General features: G+C 26.8%; 1 protein-coding gene and 1 long non-coding RNA gene across 2 annotated transcripts in view; both read left to right on the forward strand.

The window, feature by feature from the left end:
• LOC136989753 (beta-catenin-like protein 1) overlaps positions 1 to 17,418 on the forward strand; it is a 38,428-nt gene extending 21,010 nt beyond the window's left edge. Inside the window, exons 3-17 of the mRNA XM_067288006.1 lie at positions 71 to 171; positions 2,309 to 2,415; positions 2,506 to 2,645; positions 2,721 to 2,818; positions 5,476 to 5,569; positions 5,666 to 5,757; positions 5,831 to 5,903; positions 7,944 to 8,002; positions 11,863 to 12,011; positions 14,323 to 14,504; positions 15,383 to 15,480; positions 16,211 to 16,291; positions 16,381 to 16,518; positions 16,593 to 16,665; positions 17,193 to 17,418. Coding sequence (XP_067144107.1) covers positions 71 to 171; positions 2,309 to 2,415; positions 2,506 to 2,645; positions 2,721 to 2,818; positions 5,476 to 5,569; positions 5,666 to 5,757; positions 5,831 to 5,903; positions 7,944 to 8,002; positions 11,863 to 12,011; positions 14,323 to 14,504; positions 15,383 to 15,480; positions 16,211 to 16,291; positions 16,381 to 16,518; positions 16,593 to 16,665; positions 17,193 to 17,281 — 1,574 coding nt within the window. The 3' untranslated portion in view covers positions 17,282 to 17,418. The remainder of the gene's footprint in view (positions 1 to 70; positions 172 to 2,308; positions 2,416 to 2,505; positions 2,646 to 2,720; positions 2,819 to 5,475; positions 5,570 to 5,665; positions 5,758 to 5,830; positions 5,904 to 7,943; positions 8,003 to 11,862; positions 12,012 to 14,322; positions 14,505 to 15,382; positions 15,481 to 16,210; positions 16,292 to 16,380; positions 16,519 to 16,592; positions 16,666 to 17,192) is intronic.
• Positions 1 to 24,075, forward strand: part of LOC136989865 (uncharacterized) — a 255,026-nt gene that overhangs the window by 58,625 nt on the left and 172,326 nt on the right. The window lies entirely within an intron of this gene.

Below are 24,075 nucleotides of genomic sequence, written 5' to 3' on the forward strand. Positions count from 1 at the left end.
GGAGTCTAATTATAGTCTTATTTTTATTCAATATATATAAAATTGAATAATTAATATTTGTCTGTTATAGCATCTACCCCTGTTCAATCACTTTCACAACAGCCATTAGTCACTGTTCTTCCAGAAGAAGAAAAACCAGAAATTGCAGATGATATCCTTGCAGAAGCACCTGTAAGTATATTTAGTTTTAATAATTTATAAATTATTTTTTATGTTTCATTATATGTGTATTAGACTAGTGTCTTCTACTTGATTAGAGCCTCTATTAAAACCTTTTTTAATTAAATTGTTAATATTCAGAGGATTCTCTATTTCAGTTTTATCCGCAGTAATTCTGTCTTTCTCTATTTGCTTTTCTTGTTATTTGGATATTAAACCTTATCAGATAGTTTAAAAAATTTCTTTTCATATTTTTTTTTACATTTTAAAGGAATTCTTATATATTACTTTAAAATTTATACCTTCTATTATTTGTGTTGAGTCTCTAGTAGTCTGATTTATTCATGTGAAAAGAATTATTTTATAAAAACCTATTTTAGAAATATATTGCATTCTTACTAGTCTGAACTAATTATAACAGAGTTATTCATGTGTACAGGCACGATGAAGTGACGTTTATTTTTTCAACACTAGGCTAGTTGAATCTTTATTTAGTTAGAACGTGTTTTTCTACATCGACGTTTCGGGCTTCAGCCCCTCATCAGCTAACTAAACATATATAAAAAATATATTTTCTACATGGCATAAATAAAAATCAAAAAACCAAAAACTCACATAAATTCTTTGTAGACCATACCTTGCTTTTGCATGGGTACTATACACACAGCAGAAATCGGACGACACTTAGGCTTTACATTTTCAATATCAATTTTTTCTCGCAACTTTAACTCCATAAAAACCAAACCGTTTTTTCAATTTATTACATAAATAAGATAACTTCTGTAGAAATTAAAAAATTAAAAACCAAAATTTACAAATTCCAAAGGTCGTTTTTACTACCTCATCGACCAATCCGACAATTTGCATATAGCACTGTGTGCCGTAAGTTGCACCTATTAACAAATTAATTAGCCAACATTTAGAAACCCTTAAGGGAATTACAAAGATTTTTAATTTACAATTTTTTTATATTACAATAAATCACTATTTGGCTTAACGTTTACACTGTATATTTTTCTCTTTAGACTGTGAGTTTTTGGTTTTTTGATTTTTATTTATGCCATGTAGAAAATATATTTTTTATATATGTTTAGTTAGCTGATGAGGGGCTGAAGCCCGAAACGTCGATGTAGAAAAACACGTTCTAACTAAATAAAGATTCAACTAGCCTAGTGTTGAAAAAATAAACGTCACTTCATCGTGTCTGTACACACTAATCAAACACAACACGGTTTCGACAAAATCAACAAAGAGTTATTCATATTAATGGGTAAAGGAGTCAGAAGTAACTAGTCAAATATATGTATTAAATATTTTTTGAATGTATATATAAAGTATATATTAATTTTACAAATTATAACTGCAGATTGTCTTAAATTTAAATGATTGATTTTAATTTAGAAGGACAGATAATGAATTACAATATTAACTAGTCTGAAACATTTTAAAAAGTAAAATTTAGTTTTGTTTTTATCATGGGAGTCTCAGTACTTTTATAAAATTAACTCCATAATGATAAATTTTAGTCTAGAATTTAATTTCTTAAAGTATATTCTCTTCTTAAAGTTGTTTTTTATGAACAGTGCATCTTATAATTTAAATAGTTAAAAAGAATTCCACATATAATTATGAAAAATATTGAAAATTCATTAAATTAACTTTTTGTTTTAAGGACAAATATATAAAAAATCTATTGATACATATTGATATGAAGTGAAACAAATATTTGATTTTGGAAAATATGTTGAAATTAATGGTTTTATTAAATTATGTTTTTGCATATATTTTTAAGTTTAAATGAATGCTTAAACTAATATTTTTTAATTTGACCATGCTTGAAATGACATTCTTACATCTGTGTCTAATAATTATATCATTTTTATGATCTTTATTGAATAGTTCTTAAATAAATTTATTAATTTTTGAAATAAGATACATTTTTGTTTTTTTTAATGCATACAATATTTTTGTCTATAAATTATTTTAATTTGTATATTATTTTATAATTGCATTAATAAAAATTAAGGAATTTTATAAATAAGTCTCAATAATAATCATGAATCAAATAATATAAATGGACTATTATCTTGTAAAAAAATTCATGTATTAATGTATTAATTTCTGTATGATGATATATATTTGTCTTTAGGATGAAGTTTTGGATGAAGCTACATTAAAAAAGCTTATTTTAGCTTTTGAGAAAAAAGTTCTTAAAAATCAAGCACTTAGAATTAAATTTCCAGAACTACCTGAAAAGTAAGATTTTTTAAAATAATTACAATAATAATTTATAAATCATATATCCATATTTAATGAATCGTTTATCATTCATTCATTTAATTTTAGATTTATGGATTCAGAAATTGAACTTAATGATATAATTCAAGAAATGCACATAATTGCTACTCAACCAGATTTATATAATGTATTAGTGGAATTAAATGCCATTTCAACAATTCTTGGATTGCTTACTCATGAAAATTCTGGTAAAATTTGTATAATGATATAAATTATTAAATTTCTTCATAATAATTCAATTAAGTGTATCATTTTTATTACAGATATAGCAATTGCCATTGTAGATTTGCTACAAGAAATGACTGATATTGACACTTTACATGAGAGTCAAGAAGGTGCTACTGTATTAATAGATGCATTAGTAAGTAATTTGATATAATAATCAAAAATGATGGAAATATAAACAGACTTCATATACAGTACTTTGATTATAATTATTAAACTTTGGATTCAAGACAATTTCAATTCTATTGCTGTTTAAACTTTTTATTTTGGATTTATAAGTAAGTTAAAGGATAAATATATTTTTTAAACATTTACATAAGTCAGTGATTCCAAACTTTTGTGACTCTTGGTGTTCTTAATCTACTGCCATTTGGTGGTGGTGGTTCCCATATACAGTATTTATTTTTAAGGGGCAAGGTAGTACTCTTTCTACCTAAGAGTAATTAATGTGTTGGTATTATGATTAAATAATATAAACAAATAAATTGAATTTATAAGCCCTTTTTGCAAAGAATCCCTACACTATAATTATATTATATAAAATGTATGTAGTATAGTTATTTTCATATACCACACATGCATTAACTACAGATTTTAACTTGTAAGATCAATCACAAAACAGAAACAAAAATGTCTAAGAAATTGTTTCTATGTCTTTATTTTTGAATTAGCAAGAAGAGCATAACTTAATTCTAGGAAAAGAATTTTAAAAAACTTGTATTTATTTTAAAAAGTTGGATTTCAATATACACAATTTAAACAGGCATACAAAAAAGCACTGCATAAATGCTGCCAGAACATCACTAATAATAATAATAATAACAATAAAGAAAGAGGAGGGGCTGCCTGCTTTTGCAAACTTAGCCCACTAGGAAGAGAAAGGGGTGTAGAAAAAGTTGAAGGAAGGATTCTTAAGGGATAGGTATAAAGTAAAAGGGGGAAAAGTAAAGGTGAAAAAAGTTTTTAGGACCTCAGAGCGCTGCAACGGAAATTATTAACAACCATAATTACCGAAGTTGACAATACCGTTATACAATATTAACAATTACAAGAAATGGTCGGGTTACAGTAAAATGCAAAACCCATCACATATGGGTAGGTAGAAAGTAACCTTGAATACTGCAATGATACAATAATATTATGAACAGGTTACAATTTTAATACACAGAGAGAATGAAGATAGCAGCTTACTATGATATAATATAATAATACAGAATACATGGTACGTGAGGACTCAATACATATTAATGGGAAATTATTTTATTTTTATTTTATATTTTTTTATTATTTTTTTTAATCTAGAATCTAAAACTAAACTAATACTAGACAACTAAACTATGTACAGAAGAATTTTACATAGCTGATTTCGTTGTTTCGCTGTTTTCATTCTCAGGAATTTTTTCTTTTTTGTAGAAGTCTGGCAGAAGAGCCCTGGTGCTTTCAATAAACCTTTCCAAACACTTCCACAGATTTTTCTTATCAAAAATGTTTTGTAGTGTCGGTAGCCAATTTTGACCTTCTTGAATGCATTCTCTGTAGAACGGAATGCGTTGACCTTCATATCGTTCACAGTGGAATATAAAATGCAGGGCATCTCCTATGCTATTATTGTTGCACCGGCATTTATTAGTGTTTCTCTTCTTAAAATGGTAGAGGTAAGCCATAAAATTGCTAATAATGGATAACATGGTTGTAGCCATCCCTGACTAGTTTTGGTGGTAGCCCTGGGTGCTGCAGCACACTGTTTGGGAATCACTGATATAAGCACATGCTTAAAAATTTATTTACTCCTTAACAAAAAAAGTGCATTTAAAAATTGCATTTTGTTAATTATAATAATTAATAACTATAATTATGCTAATTGTTTGGAGCAATGATCTCAACTTTTTACATCTGTAGAATTTTTAGTATTTTTACTTTAAGCAGTATAGTTTAAAGAAATAAAATATATGTATGAAAGATTTTAATGCTGATTTCGTTTTCTAAGTTATATAGTGTATTATAATTAGACAGGGTACAGTAATTTTTACTTTTTAATGTTTTTAGTGAAAAGAATGAAAAGTTCTTATAAATATCTTTGCAAAACCTTTGAAGGTTGCTTACAGAACATTAGTGTTTTCAAGACACAAATATCCACTGATTTAGAGTATTATCTTATTCATTGATTTATTGTGAATATTTTATTAATTGATTATAACTTTTAAACACTAATTTAGACAAAAAAAATTCTTAATTTGTGTTGCTGATGAAAGTTTGGATATTCAGTTTAAAAATGTATAGTTTTTACTTATTTATTTGAAAATGTAATGGATTCCATGCATAACTTGATAATTATAAAAGAAGCATTTATTATTCTCATTGTAGAAAACAATTTAATAATATATTTTCTATAATATTTAAATCATAATCATATAAAAATTGTGTATGACTGGTTTACACTTAATATACAAAAAGAATCCATGTTTTATTTTTATATGTAAAAGATAATACACACAATGTTTTAATATAATATTTTTTTATTGAAAGAGTTTAAATTGTTATCTTCTTCTATATGAATATTTTTTGTTTTTTATGTTTAATGATGTTATTAATTAATAATTTTTCTCTAACTTGTATTTTTAATAGATAAGTATGTATTTTATACAAATATTTTCAGTCTGGAATATTCTTTGTAGTTTGCCCTAGATTTTTATTAATTATTTTTATGTTGTCTCCATAAAATATTACTGTTAATTTTATAATAATTTTCAATCTATAAATACAAATTATAAATATAATTTTTGATATTTTCAGCTTGATGGGCAAGTTGTTGCTCTTATGGTTCAGAATTTAGAAAGGTTAGATGAAACAATCAAAGAAGATGCAGAAGGTGTTCATAATACTTTAGGTATATATTGAAATGGTTTTCTTTATATAATATTAACATTTAAAAATAAATATTTTGGAATTTAAATTTTATATTTTTAATGTTTTATTACTTTAGGCATTATAGAAAACTTGACTGAATTCAAACCATTATTATGTGTAGAAACTGCACAACAAGGTCTAATGCAATGGATATTAAAGAGATTAAAGGTTTATATTAGATTTGAAATTCTAAAACAAATTTTATTGTATTTAAGCAATAATATGTTGTTTTTTTTTCCAGGCAAAAATGCCATTTGATGCAAACAAGTTATATACAAGTGAAATACTGTCAATTTTATTGCAAAATCATGATGGTAAGAATGTGCTCCTTAAAGTTTGTTGAACATTTTATCTCAAAAACATAAAAATTCTGAATTAAGCAAACTAAGTCAGCAAAGAAAAAGAGGAAAGTTAGAGTTAAGAAGTTATAGTTTTAATAGATAGTTTATAGTTGTGGTATGGTAATTATATTTTAAATACAGAAATGTTTCCAAAATATTTTCTGCCTTCATTGTTAGATATAATTTTGAATTTCAAGTTTTAAGATAACTATAACAACATAAGAAAATCCAGCAACAAGTTGTGTAACTTTCTTGTAACTCATTAAAATTGCATTTGGCATCATCTGTTAGGAGCTTTTATTTAAAAACTTTTGTTATTAATTATTATAAAATAGCAAAAAGCTTAATTTTGAGGGTAGAGATGAGGTTTTTTTTAAAAAATTGTAAATAATGAATAAAATCTTGTCTGGCTCTACTTGAGATATGATACATGACCCCTTTTTATCTCCCTGACTTTTTGGTTTTTGACCATGAAAACTTCTTAGCATCAATCCCCTTAATACACAAACCTCCTTGCAAAAGTTCATAAATTTCCAACAGGAATTATTAAGGTTCAAAGGTACAGGAATTATTAAGCTTCAAAGTGGGTGAACAAAATTGTGCCATGCACTCCCCCACACACACTTAAACTAACATTCATATATACAGAAAAGAACCAAAACCTTTTTGCATTTCTTGATGTTACAAGATCCTGAGTCAAAAACTTGGGGTGGGGGTCATTTTTTGACTGATCACCAGATATAACCATATATTGACTTCTGTTCTATATATCATATACCAGTTGTAGATATATAATTATATATCTGCAACTGGGGAAAATAAAAACTTAGGTTTTTTCATTTTATGAATTTAATATTTAAATTTACAAATAATAATAAATTTTAAATATTTTAATGCTTGCATTACTTCATATCATAAAAAGAATTTTACCTGACAAAATCAACAGCTCTCAATTATACAGCAAAATTTAAGAAATAAATTTATAAGTAATATAAAAAATTAAAATACTTAACAAAAATTGTTATTATACATAGAGTAATGTTATTAACCTTGAAAACACTTAAGGAAAATGAAATCAGCTTATTTATACAAGAAATCAAAGAAAGTGTAATTTGCTTTCTGGATTTTAGTAATTTCTGTACAAATGCTAATCATTTTAAACTTTGTATTATAATACATTTCATGTTTAATATTTTAGTTTTTGTAAGTTCAGAGCAGTAACTTTAGCCTTTACAAGTGTTTAATAAAACAGTTTTCAACTTGCTTAATAGGGTGTTGTTTGGGTTTTAAGCTGTTCAAAAGTAGAACATTTGAATTCCAGTAAAGTTTGAAGGGTTTGAACAAAAGTAAAATTCAGATTTAATTACAGTTACATAAAAAGTGATAAATAATGTGTGTGTAAAAGTAAATTAATTAACAAAAATAATGCAAATCATATACAAGTTTTAGCATCTAAGTTTTAGTTTTTCACTGTTTTTAATGAAAATTTTCAAGCCATAATTTTTCAATATTTTTTAGAATTAATACATACATTCTGGAATTTATTTTTTAATTAATTTACTGTGTTACTCTTTACAATTTTAGCTTTAATTATAAAGTTAAGGTTTCTATATAAGATAGAGAAGTTGCTTATTTATGCTTGAAATTTTCAAGCATAAATTAAATTGTGTGTAACATTTATATTTATTAAATTTTAAAATGTTACATTAATTTTTCAAAAGTAAAATGTTTAAAAATTTAAAGTTATTTGTAAATTTGAATATTGATTAATGTTTGTTAAATGCAATTGTTTCAGTTTTGTTATGTTGCAATGATTATATTAATGTTTAAGATTATATTGGATTGAAGCCAGAGGTTAATTCAAAAATATTTAGTAAAGTTATAATTTTATTTTGGATTTTGTTCTAAAAAATTCAGATTAAACTTCTTGTTATTAAATAAGTTATAAACAAATCAGAGAATTGAAAAAGATGAACTTTAAATTTAAATATATGAAATAAAATTTATTTTTAGATAATAGGAAATTGTTGGGTGAACTTGATGGAATTGATGTTTTACTCCAGCAGCTTGCTGTAAGTTTTCATTAATTATGTTTTCATTAAAAAATTGAATCTTATAATACCCATATAAATCTTTATTGTCACTTTTTATATTAGAAAATTTAGCCATTGTTAAATGTAGAATATTATGATACTAATATTAAATTTTCCTGAAATATTTATTCACATATGTATATATCATTATACAGGGTGAGGCAATAACTATTTCTACCTTGAATATTACTTATAGTAAGTGAACTATCAAGATCCTGTTTCTTAGAGGTTGTATGGTGGCAAGGAGGATGCAATTTGATAGAGAGTAATTTGACCTTGAGTGAAACTTCTGTTTTTTAAATAAAATGTGTACAGCTATTTATTTTTTGATTGCAGTTACTAAGAAGAATTCAACAATCTATGGTTTAAGGGAATTTAAAGACATTTAAAGCTCACTTTTAACAAAAATACGAACTTTGGAACATGCTGTAATAATTTATGTTCAAAGATAAACCCTAAGCTTCAATGACTTTGAATGCCTTCATTGTGATAGATCATTGTATGCCTCTTGGTAGCTGCTGTTCAAAAATAAATAAATATACATTTCATTAATTAAAGAAAAAACATGAAGGTGACTTTTATTTCATCTTGATATGTTCACCCAAGATCATATTATTTATTATCTAAATGCATCTCTCCGCCATATAATCTAGAAAAAACGACACCTTGATAGTTCAGTCAGTTTGGAAGATAGTCAAAGTACAATTGTTTATCTCATTCTGTATATTGAAACTGCTCGAAGAAATACTTTCAGATTTTTTTTATCGTTTCCAGTTTTCATTGTATGAGTAATAATGTTTCAAACGTGTATTTAATTATTTTATTTATTCTGATGATAATTTAACTAAGGATGGAGAGTCAGAGTTGGGAGTCAATGAGTCAAATCTTTTTACAGGTGTTGGAGTCGATTTAAAAAAATATCAAATCAGGAGTTGTGTATTTTTTCCAACTCCCCATACTTGAATTTAACAGTAAAAATGATAAAATTATCAGTTACTTAACAACTTTAAAACAAATTGAGAATAAATAATAATAATGTACAGTATGTACTGTAGTAATTATTTAACTAGGTGCTTTTTTAATAATAATTATCCCATCATAATTTAATTAATGATAAATGTAGTTGGAGTTAAAGAATACATATAAATGCTTGTGTTAAATTTTAAAATTTAGTAGAAAGTATATTAACTTTGTCAGTTATTTTATCTATTTTTATTATAATGCAGAGAAATTGAACATGGTAAATTAAATTATATTATAACAATAATAATTTCTTTGAATTTACATTGTGTTTTTTACAGTGCTGTTTCTAAGCTTCCACTTAATTAACTATAGATGTTACATGCAGGGAAGCATATAATTTGGAGGCAAGATTTTAAATTCAGTGCATTGTTAAATTTAACCTAGTCTACAGATAAGTTTTCAAAATGAAAGTAGGCTGATTGATATTAATAATTATCCAAATAAAATGTTGTCAAACATATAGAATTATTTAAAAAACTTTTTAAACAAGATTTAAAAAATTTATAAACATTTTTGTATTAATTTGGATTTTGGACAAATCCAAAATTATAGATTCAAAACATTATCATCAGTTCTTATATTAATTAATTTGATTTTGTTGTTATCAAATCTTCTATTTCAATAAAGAAGTTTATTTTATTTTTATATGCGTTTCAAATTTTCAAACATATTGAGTGATTGTAATAAAGTAACCTATTTAATGCTGTCTAGAGAGATATATAACAGTCCAAATGCAACAGATTTGGTATGGTGACATTTCAAGTCATGCAGAAGACAATTTTGTAAAAAAAAACAATTAGTATCAAAACTCACCACTAAGGTACTTTTGGCATTGCAAACAAAAAAAAAAAACACTGTTTGTGGGGGACACTTAAAGAAGTGTGGTTTATCAAGGACATGTTGCAAATTTGGCATCTTTGATACACAGTATCGTACTGCATGTGAGAAATATAGATGATCGATTATGGTTGGCCATCAAACACATTATTTATCACCTTCATGTTTTGCATGTTAAGAATGGGGGCCACATTCAGCAGTATCTTTTTCATTGCTAAAGTCTTTGTATATCTTGAGTCTTTTGAACATTCTGAATTTCTGGAATGTTCAAGTCATTGTAAAAATGTCACTGTTTCTTTGTAGAACTTTCTTATACTCACTATTCTTTATTAATATTGTTGTTATATATTTTCTGAAGTGTTATTTTAGTTGGAAATAGAAAAGTTTATGACAATATATTTTTGTATTATTTTTACTAAATGACAGTAATCATTATCATGGATAATGATTGTCATTGAATAGCAGCTTGTGGCATCTAATTTGAAGGTGTTGTTGCAGCAGGGTGTACTGCATGCAACCCTAATAGAAAAAAACATTAATTTTAACTTAAAATTAATCAAAATCTGGGCCAATTGAAATGTTACACAAAATCAAAACAATTCTATTAAGGTTGCATGTTGCACTCTCTCCTGTGACCCTCATATTAAATGCATGAGCTGCCACTGCTATCATTATCATGGAAAAAACGTTATCATCATCATAAGCTTTGATTTAATGGCAATATGGAGTTTTGAAATTAATTTGTCTCATTACTTGTTAGATAGGAATTTTTTAATGGGATTTTTAAAATAAAAAACTCCTCAAAGACATCTGCTTCCACACCAAAGATGACATTCTGCAGTGTGTATGTTTTTAAGAAGTGAAAATACAAAAGTCTATTTTGCATTTTCAAACAATATTTATATTAATTATTTTATAATCCTTAAATCAATTTTATAATTGTCTTTATAAGCTGAAGCAAACTGATATTGGATAGAAGCATTCAATATTTGAAAACTAAATTACAGTTTTATTTTATTTATTTTTTATTAAATTTATGTGCTACTTACAAAAATAATATTGATTAATACATTTATATATATATATTGTTTAACATTATTATATTTTAATGATCAGTCGTAGAGAAACCGTGTTGTGGTAGATTGCTTATTTGAATTATTAAACACAAGATCGTGTTATTAACTCAATCACTTGGCTTTTGACTCCACCTTTATTTAGTTGACTAAATCTAAAACTAGTAATATCCATAATTGATCATTTAGTTGACTAAACTAAATTTAGTTTAGTTATTAACTAAATAAAGGTGGAGTCAAAAGCCAAGTGATTGAGTTAATAACACGATCTTGTGTTTAACAATTCGAATAAGTATTTTAATGATACTTTTCTTATAATATGAAATTTTTGGTAATACAGTAAAGTTTATGTGAACCAAAGTGGCACAATACCAAATTATTTTTTCAGTTTTGGCAGGCTTCTATTTTAGACAGGTTTTACCGAATAAATTTCATTTCATATAATTTTTTAATAATATAATGAAAAATTAAGAGAAAATTAATATAAGTAATTTTTCCATTTACACAAGTAATTGGTTTCATGAAAAATGAAAACCATATAAATGGACCATGGAAAGCTGTTTAAAAAATAGGAATCTATTTTACATTTAAAATACAATATTTTACTCTTACTGGAGTAGAAGTATTAACTAAAATTTTTTTAAATGTACATCTATTTATGAGGCTACTGATAACAAAACATTATACCCACATTTTTTGATGTAATTATCATTAATTTTCATAAAATTGATTATTTAAAATTTAAAAATTTTTTTGCCACTTAAGTAAATTTGTATAAATGGAGACTTTTTATAGTTATTAGATGACTATGTAAATAGAGGGATTACTGTATTTATTACAATAATAAACATTATAATATAAAATAGATTAAAATGTTATAATTTTTTCTGTCTGTCTATTTATCAGTATTTCAAACGTCATGATCCATCAAATTCAGAAGAATATGAAATGATGGAGAATCTCTTTGATTCTCTTTGTTCATCTTTAATGTATGTTCCTAATAGAGAAAAATTTTTAAAAGGAGAAGGTTTGCAATTGATGAATCTGATGCTGAGGTAAATAATGAATTTTTTAATTTTTTTTATGTGAAATAATTTGCTAAAAAATGCTCTTCTATTAATTGAAATGAATGACTTTTAAATTTAAATTTTATTTATTATAAAAAAATATTTTCATATGATTACTTTTTAATCATTAGAAGCTTTTCAAAAGTTATTAGTTTATTATTAATATTAGTACTATTAATACAGATATATGCCAGTGACTGTGGTTCCATAAGATTATAATGGAGATGAAAAATTCATATCATCTGTACATTTTATATATTTATATACATAAATACTATTGTATGTCTTATAGCCTATGTGAGTAAAAGACTACATATAGAAGGTTTGTCTAAATACACTATGGTACTTAATGATGTATTCCTTTGTGCATACCTGTCTTCACATAATCTTTAATTTGAATACAGGCAGTCCTCTACTTACAAACTTAATCCGTTCATAGCGGTCGTTCGCAAGTCACAAAGTTCGTAACTCAAAAAGATGATGTTTGGCGCAAAAACTCAAATACAACATTGTTTTTAATTAAAATTAAATATTAATTAACTGTAGAAATAAGTAAATCTCTCTCTATAAATCCATGCTGTCTTATTCCTTAAAGTTTCTGCTGTTAAGTAATACTGTATTTTCTATTGCTGTCTTCATTTTTAATTATTCTTTTGTCAATATTTATTGTTATCCTATGTAGATATGTCTTCTATTATATATATGGTTGTCAAGAAAATAAAGAACATTTGGCTGTAAAAAAAACCAGAAAAAAATGTAATGATAGGAAAAGGTTTTATTTAGTAATCAATACAAGACCAGTTATTTTTCTACATAGTCACCATTACGATTTAAGCATTTGCAGTGTGACAAGTGCTTAAATTGTATTTTTTTGGTTTCTTTTGTCATTGACGTTCACTACCAATTCTTTCAGCCAGTTAGTGATAGCTTTTTTACTTCATCATTCATTCCAAAATGTTTTCCACCCAAAAACTTTTTCAGCTTGGGAAAGAAGCCTTACAAATTTCATTGTCAATTTTTTGTTTCAGTTCTTTGGTCACAAGAGATGGTCATCCAGAACAGCCTTCAACATGCACTTTTATTTTTTTTTTTTTAACATCAAACATTAAACATCATTTTCTCACACTTGCTTCATTCATAATGTGCTCACTGTGCACTTCCATGATTTGCTTATGACTTTCTATAGGACAAACTTTCTTTGTGTTTATAAAAATGAATAACACTTTGCATATGGTGGGACTTTTAATTTTTGTACATCTTGACAAAACAGTAACAATAAGCCTGCCATTATTGAAATTCTACTTGTGCTAAGTTAACACATCAGAGAACAAATTGATGGCAGTTATTTACCTATGTAAAGTGCTATGTGCAAACATTCTTTATTTTCTGGATACCCCTCATATTAAAAAACTTTGTTTTCATTTTTGTTCTTATTGTCATTAACCATAAAAGAAGAAGAAAAGCCTTTCAGACTATTAAATTTCTGAATAAAATATTTCTGAAATATTTGTTTAAATGAATCATATTAAATTTTAAATTTAGTGCTTAGTTGTAACACATAATATGATATACAGGGTCTTCCAAAAAGAATGCTACCATTTTAAATTATTGTAATTATGATAATTATTATCTGAGAACATTATTACATTAAGACTTGGAAAACTGTGCAAGTTTCACATTTGCCCATTACAGTATCTCAGTTTGTGTACCACATAGTACATCCAACCAACTTTTAATTTCTTCCTCCATTTGCTACAGCATATGTCATCACTCTCCCCACAGCATCCACAATTATATAGCTTTTGCATACTACTAATGTTACAGTGATTTTGACTTTTAGAACTGCAGAACGTGGAATGCCTTCTCTATTGTGGAATCACTACTTTCATTTACAACATTTATTAGAGGTAGTAGATAAAAAGACATTTGAATGCAGTTGGGAGATGAAACTTGGATAGTTACTCCGTCGATGGGTGTACATTGCATACTTCTCGTATAATAATTAACATAATCACAGTAATTTAAAATGGTAGCATTCGTTTTGAAAGAGCCTCTATTTTATAGCTAACTTATTATTTAAACTTTTCATTTATAATAAATTAGTAATTTGATTGTAATGCAGAGCAAATAAACAATCATGTCAAATAATAACATGTAATGATGCTTTTGATAAAAGTGTAAGCATTTAAAAATCTTATACACTTTTAAATTTAAACTAAAGAGATTTTTAATGTTTGACATTACAATTTTTACCAAGGAAATTTTAATATTATTTTTAAATGTTTATTATTATTTAAAGGGAGAAACGACAATCAAGAAATGGTGCTCTTAAAGTCTTAGATCATGCAATGTGCAATCCAGAAGGAAGTGATAATTGCAATAAATTTGTTGACATTCTTGGTTTAAGAACAATTTTTCCATTATTTATGAAAACACCAAAGAAAAATAGAAAGAAAGGATTAAATTTAGAAGAGCATGAAGGTATGTTACTAAAAAATAAACTAATTTAAAATTATACTGAAATTATGATAAAGTAAATTTGTAATTTGTAAAAAAGTATATTTACTGTATATTGACAGTCTGCATGAAAAAATTTTATATATAATTGCAATCATTGTAATGTAAACTGCAAACTTTTTAATGTAGAAAATAAATGTAGTATTTAATTCCATTTTTATTTATACAGTTATCTAATCAATCCTATTAACATAATAGCATTTATATTCATACTCATTAGTTTATGTGTTTCTGAAAAATTTATGAGAAATAAATCTTTATAAATAAATTATTAAAAATGTAAAATGCACAACAAAATATTATTAATCAAATAATAAATAATATTTTTAAATTAAAATATATTAAATTACAAATATATTACAAATTAAATCAATAATTTAATGTAATTTAAAAAAAAAACAAACAAAAAGAGTTGTACAGAGTGTTCATTCATATGTTATATTAATATTTATAATTTATAGATAAAGCTTAATAATCAAATACTACATTTTAATTATTTCACTTTGATGGCCCAGTTGAGCCAATCAAATCAAGTGCAAGTGATGCCAGAAAATTTTCTTGGCAACCTGCTCTATATACATCAGCTCCATCCCTTACATCTGGCTGCTCCCATTGATGGCCTGGCCAAACCCATTTTGGGACACAGAAAAAAGCCTTATTAGGTGGAAAGAGTTCAAAAATTGTTTTCAAGTTTTTTAATAAATGAAACTACATTATTTGAATAATCTTTTAAAATACAATTTAAATTAAAGTTACTAGGATAAATTAACTAAACTCTTTATTTTATATATGTTATTACCATAGAAAAATCATATCAGAATAATTTTTTTCTTTCATTTAAGAGCATGTTTGTTCCATTATTGCTTCAATGTTAAAGAATTGCAAAGGAACTCAACGTCAAAGATTACTTAACAAGTTTACAGAAAATGATCATGAAAAGGTACTTTTGTTAATTTATTTTTTATAATTTTTGGACTTTTATCATATAGGGTGTCTGAAAAGTTAGTGTGCAGTGAGAAATTTGTAATGATGTTAACTCTAAACACAAAATCAGCCAGAATTGGCTTAATTTATTCAAGAAAAAACTGACTGGTGGAAAAATTGTTTAACTGGTTCTGCTATACAAATTCTCCTTGTAGCCTGAGGGTTTTATATAAAAACAATTTCATCTCCTGGTACATAGAAAGAAGAAATTTTTAGAATTTAGAATTAAAGTTTTACATATGATATTGCCTTTTTACAAGACCTGTAAATTGCATGTTCCACATTTCCACTTTGTGGTAGATAGTGTTACTGCTTGTTCAGGTATATTCTGGTTCTTGGTTTACAGTTTTTGAAAGACTTCTTTGCTGATCACATAATCTCCTTTAAAATTATTTGGCCTGCTAGCTCTCCAGATCTCACTCCCCTGGATTTGGGAACTCTTGGAAACATTTTCAATGGTTCCTGAAGGAGAAACTGTGATATCATATGCACAACCTCAGTTTTATTAAAAGTTTTAACCTTTTCCACTGCAAAGTAACTTTTCAGACACTTTGTATTAATATAATGTAAAAAACAAAAAAAAAGCTAAAATTGAATTTAATCTGTTATTCATATTAAACGTGTATCAAAATAGATGATATATGTCTGTTTATCAATATTATAATAATTATTTCTCTTGTTTGCAGATTGACCGTTTGATGGAATTACATTTTAAATATTTGGAGAAAGTACATCATGTTGACAATCAAATTGAGAAAGAGAAAGCAGTTAGTATTTAGGAAACTAATTATACTTCTTTTATCTAAAATTAACTGATATTAAATACATTTTTGAATTCATATTTTTTTAATATCAGGAATATCGTTATAATGACGAGGAAGTCAATTCTATGATGGAAGATGAATTTTACTTAAGAAGATTAGAAGGTGGTCTGTTTACTTTACAATTAATTGATTACATTATGCTAGATACGTGCAGCTCTGGACCCTCTTCGGTAAGTGGAAAATAGAAAGAAAATCCTGAAATATTTGCATTATATTTTAAGCTTACAACATTTATGAAATTTAGATAAAACAGAGAGTTCTTCAAATTCTTAATTTGCGTGGCGGATCTATAAAAACAATTCGTAATGTCATGAGAGGTATGTAAGAATTTTATATAAATTATCTAAAACAGTATTCTGCAACCGGTGTGCTGTCACAATGTGTGAAAGGTCTGACGTAAACTTTTACATCATCCATTAATTGTCAAGTTTTATTTATATATTTTTATCACAGTTGCTGTGTTTTTTATGCTTGTATTTCATTCTCTGCCACAGCACTGATGAAATAAGATGATGTTTATTTATTCTTTATTACAAGCTAAGCATTTTTACATATTCTAAGAAATTAAATGTAAAATAAATTTACTCACAAATGTTGATGTCTGTTTAATAATAATAATAAGAAGAATGATAATAATAATAATAATAGGTTAGTGGCATTACATAATTCTATTACTAGTATTATGTCATACGTTTTTGAATGAATAACATTTTGGTGTGCCTCAAGTAAAAAAAGGTTGCGGAACACTGATCTAAAATATGTTTTTGATGTATTTTTTTTTATGAATTTAATTTTCAGATTTAAGAATTAAGACATTAATAGTAAATTTTTATTTATATTCTAGAATATGCTGGTAATTTGGGTGATGCAAAAGATTTAGCTGCAAGAGAAGCAGAGCAGCAGCGCATTTTGCAATTAGTGGATCGTTTCTAATTGTTTAAAGACACTTTTTAATCAATCACCTTACACCGTTTCATTCTTCACTCTGTCCATTTGTAATTTATTCATTTGGAATAATCATCAAAATATTTTATTAATAAAATGAATTTTTATTCTTGATATTAAACTCATTATGTAGTAGGAAGATGGAATAATATGTAGCTTATATTATGTTTTTTTATAGTTATTTATTCTACAATTAACATATATTAAGAATTTTTTAAGAGAATTTTTAATGATGATTTTAAAATTTGGGTCACATTTATTATTACAGAATTTAAAGTAATTCTGACTAGCTTAGAAGACAAAGCTTAAAAATAGGCTGTGTGATATTCTGAATATTAAAAGAGAGCAAAAAAGGAGAGAATAAGTATATGTTGTTGAATAATTTTTATATATATAAATTATAAATCTTGTTGTTAAACTTTTTCTTTATTCATTGAAATAAAGATTTGTGGTTTATATGTAAGAAAAGTATTGATATTTACATGTACAACCATTAATTAATAGCTCACAGCATGCAGCAGGCTTAGTCAACTTGTGGTATATGATCAACTTTTTCTCATGAAAGTAGATCATTCCCCACCAACGTACCAATGATTTACTGCCACATTTTTATTCTTTTATATAAGTGTGTTAACCTGTTTTTATGAAATTATGCCACAAAATATAATTATGTTTATTAATACATGATAATTGATGTTTTAGATCATTTTGGTAAAGACACTGAAGTTGATTTAAATTCTTGCATGTAGCAAAATGATGTCATTTTGCTGCATGCTAGATGCTACATGCAGGAACTTGAATTCAACTTAAGGCATAAACTAAACAACAGCATTTGTCATTCACCATAACAAAAATTATTTTATTTTATTATCCATTTTATTCATTTGTCTCACACTTAATAAGTTTTGCTTCTCTATCATCACACACATTTTGCATATAACTGAAACTGTTTAGAGTGCAACAAAGCAGTTTATAAGATAATATAGAGACTAAGACATAAAGAGCACACACTATTATTTTCACTGCATGCTTTTTTCACTGGGATACAAAGACTCATTATCTCATACAGTACAGCACTAATAATTCATAGCAATAAAGATTTTATAGTGGAAATATGGAATAATTACAAATTTTCTTTTATTTTAATAGGCCACATAGTTCACGTTTGACAAAAAAAATGCTGCAATTGTCTTGTTGGTAATCTCTCTTATAAAGTATCAATTTAGAAAAACTTGACACTGTGAATAAAAGAATTCTCACTATAAACAGAATCAGAATTAACTAGAAAATCATTCGATATCAAGTATTGTAAGAATTAAATTCCCTGATACTAAAAATATAATTTCTTTCTCCATCAATAGTATTGATTTAGTCGTCTTATCATTATAAATTAAAGATGTTTACGGGTTTTATTTTTATTATTAAAACTATTTTGAACTAATCAATTGAAGGAAAACAAGACAAACCAAATATTTTAAATGACATATGTAAAATTAGCTGTGGGTGGAAAGGAACAAGATAAAAATAAGCATAATTAAACTTTCATGAACTTAATTTTCTTGAGCAGTGGAAAATAAATTAGTTATATCATTAACATGAATAATTTTTTATTCAATAAACATTTTTATATATCAGTTTGTTGCATTAAAGCTATATTTATTAATTTTTTAAAATATAAATAAAAGAATTTGTTACTTGATTCTGTTACAAATTTAGAAAATGAATTTACTTAAAAAATACTTTAATGAGTAGCAGGAATTCATACATTTAATGATAATTAATTGACATTAAGACAACAAATCTGTCCTTATTACAATATAACTTACACTTAACATTTTGACTGTCAACTTGATAGTTTTTGGTTAATTATGATTCCAATCATAATGCTCAAGGAAACAGTACTGAACTATAAGGGCTAAATTTAAAATTTATATTCTTCACATAAACTCTCTTGCTAAATTTTCCTTATTGTTTTTATAAAATAAATTTTATCACTGCTAAGGCTGGGAATATACACCATTTTGAAGTGAGTATTATATCGTTGCGTGACAATTATAAGGTAGCCTACACGTACGGATAAGCGAAATCAGCATTTACAATACTGTATTTGTTTAATGTGTAAAATAAAAAAAACGCAATTTTTAACGACGCTTACCTTTTATGATATATTGACGTCAGTGTCTGTTAATTAAAATTGCATGCACTAACAAAATGGACGGTCGTCGTCCTTATTCTATTTTTCATTAGGTATTACGAAGCTTTGTATAAACAATAACTTCGTTTATCAATTATTCATGAGAGAGACTGAATAATAAATTGAATAATCATCAAATTAACACTTTATATGTACTGGTATACCACTGTATTGTACGTTATACATGATATTTTTCTTTAATTTTGCTTCATTAAGGAAAGTATTTTGACTTTTTTAATATTTTTAATTATATGACGAAATTTCGATGGAATTTTTCGTTTATTTAATGATAAATATCATTAAATTTGATTTTTGAACTTGGCTTATAGCTAGAAATAGGACTTAGAGCTAGGAAAACTAGGCAACTGTCTAGACTTTGACTCGTTTCCCTAGAAAATTGCCTAGATCGGGACTCGGTTCCCTAGACAATTGCCAGGGTATGGTGCATAGAATCCGAGCTCGTCAAAAGAAAATAAAGTCGATGATCAGAAATTTAAAATTTTAGTAATAATCACATATTTAGAGTGATGATATATAAACATTTGAATCTAATCGGAACTTCATGATTTTTCTCTTGTAGTCTGAAGAGTACACTTTATCCTTCATAGCTGATGGCCCAAACTCATTCTGGATCAAAGTAATACTCAAATACATTGAGAATCAAAGCAAAAATATCAAATTAATATCATCATGAGATTTCTTTAGTATTTAGGAGTCAGATAGAGAGCTGACTCCTGAAAGAGCGTGGCTACGAAATGAATAGGCAAAAGATCCCAAGTGTCCCATCCTGCGCATCTGCCAATCTATGGGTCTTAGAAGATTCACTTAAGTTTTCTGTCAATTCCTTTTGGTTTCAAAGCATTGTACTTGTCTACGGTCAAAGACCTAAGAAATTTAATAAATTAAGAACCTCTGAAGAAGTTGGTTTGGTGGAATAAGGCAAAGCAATACGTGGGCGATCTGCAGATGAGGTGCCACGCACGAGGGCTTTCTATGAGAAATTGACTCCTATTTAGGTGTTAGATACGCGAAGAAAATCCGGAAAACTTCACGTAGCCAACTCGTTGGTGAGGCACGAAATCACGACCAATTCTACCAGTGTTTAGAGGTTTTATCTACACGGCCATTGGTGAATACCTCTGAAGAGGAATTGAAGTTAAAAAATGTTTGAAATGTAGTTATAGACTCATAAATTGATGGAGTAGTTTTGCAAATACACGAGTTGAAGCATATATTTTATTATATTTTTGGAATTATACAGTATTTTAAAAGGTTTAGTGTAAAATGTATTATATAAAATGTTAGGATTGTCTTTCTGAATATACAAAAGAGGATTTCAATGGCAAACGATGGAAAAAATAGTAAGTCGTCATAAAAATATTTGATGATAAATTTCCTTCGTAATCTGATTAAGATCACTCAAGTGGGCAATTCAGTATTACGTGAGTTGCCTAGGGGCCAAAGAAGGTTGGTAAATATTAGATTAATGACTCGAGTGTGTCTGACGACCGACAAATTTAATTATCTTTCGAAATGAGTACGCATTTGTTTAATCGAATTAAAACTATTCTTTGTATATTTTGTTGAATCGTTCGATAAGATAACACTGAAAATTATTCAATAACTCGATAATTTCATCTTTGGAACGTGTTGTAAATGAAATTTAAAAGAAATGAATCGTCAAAAAGTAATATATATATATATATGAAAATATTTAAATTGAAATTCAATTTTTCACTCTCAAAACTGTAATGCAAATTAGGAAATTTTATAAACAATGACACCTTTTATGAAACAGAAAAAGCTCTGTGAGCACAAAGGGTCTTTTATCCATGCCCACAATGGGGGGAAACTGATAATGACAGACAGGACCCGCTATTTCTGGGACACACCGTGTATGTAAAATTTCTGGGGCGATTCAAATTCCGGATCCCCAGAGCGGTAGTCTGACATCTTAACTGCCGTCATTATATTATTAGCAATTAAATAAATTAATGCTTAATTGCAAAGGGGATAGGGTACAAATAGCTCTAAGCAATTTGTTCTTTCCTCTTCTGGGTGCCCTGTTAATCAGTCCAACGTGGGTTTGGCCAAGCCCAAAGTGGAGACAACTGGACCCTCCATATCCACTTCAAACTGCTTCCAAAAATTCCTGGGATTTTTCGACTGTTTGGACTGGATTTCGGATCCCCCAGATCGTCATGATGACTCTTTAACCGCTTGGGTCGTTCCTGTATTATAAATTATGTACTTAAACTATGGTAAATTTATAAAATAGTCATATTATATAGCCATATTTAGTTGAATATGATTAATTAATCAATGCAATTAGCTTATATTTGATTAATGCTAACTAACTAGGAAACTTATGCCGATCGCTGGATATTAACAGCAATGAATAGGCATTAAGATGAATGAGAAATATACAAAAGAGAGAGTGAAATTAATTGATTTCGTTGTACAAATTGTTCGGGTGGAGGTACATTTTCTTTCCTACAGATCAGCAAAGATTTTAGATGATTAATTTCTATTAAAATGAAGATTAATCATTCTTTATCACGCAGTTTTATTTATGGTTTACGACTCCCAATCAGACAGATATATGAGAAATTTAAGATTTATCTTTAAATTCTTTCCCCGAATAAAAATAAATATATTATTTTTTAATTACTGAGGGTGATCCAAAAGTCGGTTAATTGAGATATATGTTTGATACTATTTTTAATAACCGTTAAAACTGATAAAACGAAATAATATAAATAAAATATTATTTCCAAGCCAGTAAAAATAAGAATATATCTCGATTAACTGACTTTTGGGCTACGCTATGTATCAATATATAATTTAAATTGAATAATTATTTAAAATAATAATAATAATAATTTCAAGCCTACAAAATTATTAATTTTTATTTTTCTTTATTAGTGTTTGATTTTAAGAAAAAAATTAATTACAATATTATTTTTTCAATTTATATTTTCTATTATCTCCATAAACTAATGGCACACGTCTTATTATCTAATGATTTAAATTATTCTGGTTTAGATATGAGATTTAAATGTCAAAGTGCATAAAGTATTCAATTCTACAATTTTATCATTTCTTTAAATTTATATGTAGGGAATTTTGGCAAAGTCTTTGATTACAATTAATTAATGGAGATAAAAATGAAATTAAAATTTAAAATTTATTAAAAATCGTGCACCGAAATCTTTCTGATATTATATATATTAAATTCCATAAATTACCTTCTGTCAAGTAAAAGGAGAGAAGAGGAAGAAGGGCAAGAGTGGTAGACAGAAGAAGAAAACATGAGAAGAGGAAGAAAAAGAGAAATAGAGAAGAGGATAGAAAGAAGAGAAGAGAAGACAAGGCACGACAGGAGAAGTAGAGAAGATGAAGAAGAGAGAATGTGAGATGAGAAAGAGGAGAGAAAGGAGACAAGGAAAGACGAAGAAGAGAGAATGTGAGATGAGAAAGAGGAGAGAAAGGAGACAAGGAAAGACGAAGAAGAGAGAATGTGAGATGAGAAAGAGGAGAGAAAGAAGACAAGGAAAGACAGGAGAAGCAGAGAAGACGAAGAAAAGAGAATGTGAGATAGAAAGAGGAGAGAAAGAAGACAAGGAAAGACAGGAGAAGCAGAGAAGACGAAGAAAAGAGAATGTGAGATAGAAAGAGGAGAGAAAGAAGAGAAGACAAGGCAAGACAAGGCAAGAGAGGAGAAGAGAAGTAGAGAAGACGAAGAAAAGTATCTTTTTCGTTTAAAATTATTCGCAATAGGAAATAACGAAGCTTGCTTGTAGCTATCATTGCATAAAGTTTTATAATTTTTACAAAATTAAAACTCTACATAGTAAAAAATAATTAAAGATAAAAATATAGATTTTTAATAAAATTTTAGGACAATTTTTCATTTGTTAAATAGAAAAAAAAAAGGAGATTTTTTTCTTTAAATTTTAGAACTCTGCATTATCTATTTTTCTCTTCACATTTAATTGAAGTACAATAGTAGTTAATTTAATTAAAATTAACCTTATTAAAATTACAGTTTAAAATAAACGATGCCGAATAATTGATTACGTGAATATTTTTATTAATTTAATTTTATTTTAAATATTATTCGTGAATTTATTTTAAATATAATTCATAAAATAAAGAGTGAAACGTAAATTGGATAACTTTATTTGCATGCAATTCAGCAATTTATATCAGCGAGCAGATTTATAATTCGCGCAGGAAACAGAAATGAAGCCTTTGCGGCGGTTAACCGACTTTCGGGCCACCCTATTGTTTATGATTACCATTAGTTGGCTGGAAATCAAGAAATGGCAAATAAATTTCTTCTATGTTTGTGTATGGAAATAAAATATATTCCGTTAGTAAAATATTGTTTCTATCGAACCGGTAAGGATTTAAACATCGATTTTTCTATTTACTTGTCGGAGCGGAAGCAGAAAAGAATGATAAAACGGTTGGGTCGGAAGAAGTGGCAGCGTGTTAAAACAGAAATGACGACAATAACAGGTCTTCCTCTATTCTTTCACCTCAATGATCATAATCAAAGAGCAATGGAGAGTTTGCGGTTGAT

This window comes from Centruroides vittatus, unplaced genomic scaffold, assembly GCF_030686945.1.
Source record: "Centruroides vittatus isolate TY-2023 unplaced genomic scaffold, ASM3068694v2 scaffold_769, whole genome shotgun sequence".
In the NCBI taxonomy this organism is placed as follows: Eukaryota; Metazoa; Arthropoda; class Arachnida; order Scorpiones; family Buthidae; genus Centruroides; species Centruroides vittatus.